Source organism: Epargyreus clarus, unplaced genomic scaffold, assembly GCF_041222505.1.
Source record: "Epargyreus clarus isolate Ecla_fem2 unplaced genomic scaffold, WU_Ecla_fem_2.2 ptg000021l, whole genome shotgun sequence".
Classification (NCBI taxonomy): Eukaryota; Metazoa; Arthropoda; class Insecta; order Lepidoptera; family Hesperiidae; genus Epargyreus; species Epargyreus clarus.
Window position 1 is genome coordinate 9,805,228 of NW_027332228.1, and position 3,778 is coordinate 9,809,005.

The 3,778-nt window shown below is 54.5% G+C and overlaps 1 protein-coding gene across 1 annotated transcript; it reads left to right on the forward strand.

Annotated features, from left to right (window-relative positions):
• Nucleotides 1-1,228: 1,228 nt before the first annotated feature.
• LOC140750831 (uncharacterized) lies at nt 1,229-3,349 on the forward strand. Its single transcript, XM_073084557.1, has one exon. It carries the CDS (start codon nt 1,229-1,231, stop codon nt 3,347-3,349), a length of 2,121 nt encoding a protein of 706 aa, XP_072940658.1.
• The last annotated feature ends 429 nt before the right edge of the window (nt 3,350-3,778 follow it).

Consider the following 3,778-nt stretch of genomic DNA (forward strand, 5'->3'; position numbering starts at 1 on the left):
ACCGTTTGTACGGTGCCGGCATCCGCTTCGGACGCCTGGGATCCGCCGCGTGTGTCTGTCGTGGACGTTTTTATTGTCACGCGTGTTTATGCCTTACGCGAGTCCCACTTGCATGCATGTTACTTGTATCATAGCAGTTTATACACACGCGCACACGGGTCGCGAAAAGACTGCAGCGATTTAATGCATGTGTGTGGGGGATGCAGCAGACGTAAACACGTGCGACAGGATAACCGTCGTAACATGCGGTATATAAGGGCAGCGTTATGTAACGGGCAGCTAGCTTACTGCACGCATACGTATCGTGAGCCTGCTGCCCGCCGCGCGTGTAAATGCCGCACGCGTCTAAGGCGTCGCTCATACAATTCAATACAACCACGAGCGTGCACCCGCGTCAATTTTAGCGAGCGCCCTGAATATGCGCCAAATATCACACACTTTAACTTTATTGCAGCGGCCGTTCTTTGCAGTAACAGTTATTTCGCTTTTTCGATGATTGATCAATATTGCTTTTGCTTTGTCTCGTTCCGTTTCAAACGATTTTTGGTCTGTATAGGATAGCTTTTGTCTATATCGCTTTTATATTCGTATTTTATGTTGTTGTGATTTAAGTTATACGTGAAAGACCGCGTTTATATCTACAGACATTGAACGTGTCAGACACAAGTCGTGGCAGGCAGAATCATTTTTTCGAAACAAAATTTTGACAATCTGTGTCTGTGCAGCTGTGCTATGATAGATATAAACACCTCAATACACATTTTACGGGAAAATACTTTTGGTTTCATAAATAAAACCTAAATGAATACTCAATAACTTATTGCTGTAAGGACTTTAATTATCAGAGAGGTTCCTTTATTCTCAATGTGATTTAGACGATGCTTTTATATATAAGCTTAATACAGAATTGTAATAAGTTTTGGCAAATAGCCACGTTAGTCGATTGTTAAACGAAAATGCGTTTTTGTGAAAAAAATATAACGACATGATATAATTTTATTTTTTGGTAGTAGGTTTAAAAAAAATAGGTTACTAAATTTATTTTTTTTGCCCTAGGAGAGATATAAACCCCCCCCGAATGGGCTGCCACCTTGTCGTGGTGGGGGGGCTTGCGTGTTCTAATGATCCCCGAGGCTATACGGCAGAGTTACTCATACCGGAAGGCGAAGGGTGAAGGACCAGACTAAGAGCGGCCCAGGGGAGCTCACCCCTTAAAAAAGAAGCAAATATGAATAAGGCTAGTTGCGAAAACGGTCTCCAGGTGGGTACCCGAGAGGGAGAATCCCACCCCTCTGCTACGGCGGAGGGCTGCCCCACGTACTCTGGAGGGGGCAACAACTGCCTCGTAGGTCGGCAATCCGCCGACCTTCGTAAACACGACCAAAGCTTATCGATACCGGACTCTGATTTGATAAACGAGATGGATAAAATGCCCGCTGGGCCAACGACTCGAAGGAGGACGCGGCAGGTTAAGGGAAGGACAGTAGCCCCACCTACACCAGCCGTCTCGTCGGACGGGGACGAGTCATCGGACTGTTCCCTTATGTCCGGAGTGTCGGATCATTCCATAGCCACGTCGATGTGCGCCCGTAAGAGAGCGCTACCGGCTAACAATAGCGGAAGCGAGCGCCCTAAAAAGAAGACCATGAAGCTCCAGTCAGGCAAGGATGAAGACGGTTTCCTGGCCCCCCCAGTTCCAGCGGCCAAGACTAGGGCAAAGGCGGCTCTCCCGAGTGCCGAAGAGCTGAGCCGGGAGATGCTTGAGCAGCCTACAGGCGACCTAGGTTCTCGTATAATCGAGAACCTGGAGATTATCGAACAGGTCGCGGAAAAGTCCCGTAATGTGAAGGGCGATATGATGCGCACCATCCGCATGGCCGTGCGACACATTCAGGCAGCAGCAACGGAGGTAGTGCAGCGGGCGACCACTGCGCACCTAGAAAAAGAGAACGCCACGCTGCGTTCCCAGCTTACTGGCCTGCATGACAAGGTGGAGGCTCTCACTGCGGAACTAAATAAGCTGCGCCGTGAGAAGGCCTCGAGTAGACCCGAACCGACTGGAGCTGAAATGAGGAGGGCCGGAAATCGGACGGACGACTTGATGGACCAAATCGGGTCAATAATAGATCGAAAGTTGGCGTCCTTTAGGGATGAGCTCTTCCCCGGCAGAGCGATCCGGCCCCCCTTAGGGCAGAAGGCCCCACCCGTAACGCCCGCGCGTCCTACAGCGGTCAAAGCACCGGTGCGGCCTACGGTTGCGTCGACTTCGACCGCGCAAGCTGAGACGTGGGTAACAGTTGTGGGGCGCAAAGCTAGGGCGAGGGAGCGTGCCCCACCCCTGACCCAAGCGGAGCCAGCTCGGAGGCAATCTCCAAGTCGCGGGCGAGGAAAGGGTGCTCCACAACGGCGTCCTGCGGCCAAAGGCCAAAGTCCTGCGCAGGCACCGACGGCTCAGGCACCCAAAAAGGGCCGGGCTGGGAAGAGGAAGGCGGCCAAGCGGAGGCTCCCACGAGTACCGAAGTCGGCGGCAGTCACCGTAACGGTGCCCGAAGGGTCAGACGTCACCTATGCGGAGGTGATGAGGACCGCGAGGGGACAGATAAAACTGACCGATCTGGGCATCGTCGAGTTGCGCCAAAAGAAAGCCCTCAATGGTGGCTTACTACTCGAAGTGGCTGGCGAGGACAGCGCCGAGAAGGCTGACGTACTCGCAGGGAAGCTGCAAGCGGTCGTCGCAGAGATGGGCGTCAAAGTGGCGAGGCCCTCAAAACAGGGCGAGGCCAGGGTGATGGATCTAGACGATTCCGTCACCCAGGAAGATGTCGCCAGCGCCATTGCTGCGACCTGCGGGTGTGCGATCGCCGACGTTAAGGTTGGAGAGATTCGGCAGAGACCTTCGGCTTTGGGGACAGTATGGGTGCGCTGTCCCCTCACAGCCATCCGGAAGCTGGCCGCTGCGAAGCGACTTCTTGTCGGGTGGGTGTCCGCTAGGGTGGAAATACTGCCGGCTAGGTCACTCCAATGCTTCCGTTGCCTCGAGATGGGGCACGCTCGGCACCAGTGCACCAGCACCAGGGATAGGAGCGCTCTGTGCTACGTATGTGGCGAGCCCGGTCATAGGGCGAGCCAATGCAAAGCACAGACACCAAAATGCGCCCTATGCGTGGACCTCGGTCGTCCATCTGACCACCGCCTGGGTAGCAAGAGGTGCACGCCTCCGAAAAGGAGGAAAAGAGGCAACGGAGGGGATGAGAATGCGGCCAAAGCTGCCAGCTCAGCACGGACAGATGGGCCTGCGCATCCTAGCGCTTCGTCCCATTGTCCGCCAGTGGAAGCGATGGACTCTTAATGGATAGGTCTCCGTCACTTAAGATACTCCAGGGGAATCTGAACCACTGCCGCGGGGCGCAGGACTTACTCCAGCAATGCCTCGTGGACTGTTCGGTTTCCTTGGCTGTGGTGGCGGAGCCCTATAGAGTTCCGGAGCATCCGCGGTGGGCAGGAGATGATGCGCAGTCCGTCGCCGTGTACTGGGCGGGCGGTGAGGGAGATCCCCCTTTCTCCAGGCTTCACTCCGAGCGGGGCATAGTCGCAGTGGAGTGGGGTCCCTTAGCGGTGCTGGGATGCTATGTCTCCCCGAACTGCACACTGGCGGCATTCGAGACGTTCCTTGACCGTGTGGCAAACTGCGTTCGGTCCTGTCTTCCCCGACCGATACTCGTGATGGGCGATTTTAATGCCCATTCGAGGGTCTGGGGAAACAGACGAGACAGTGTCA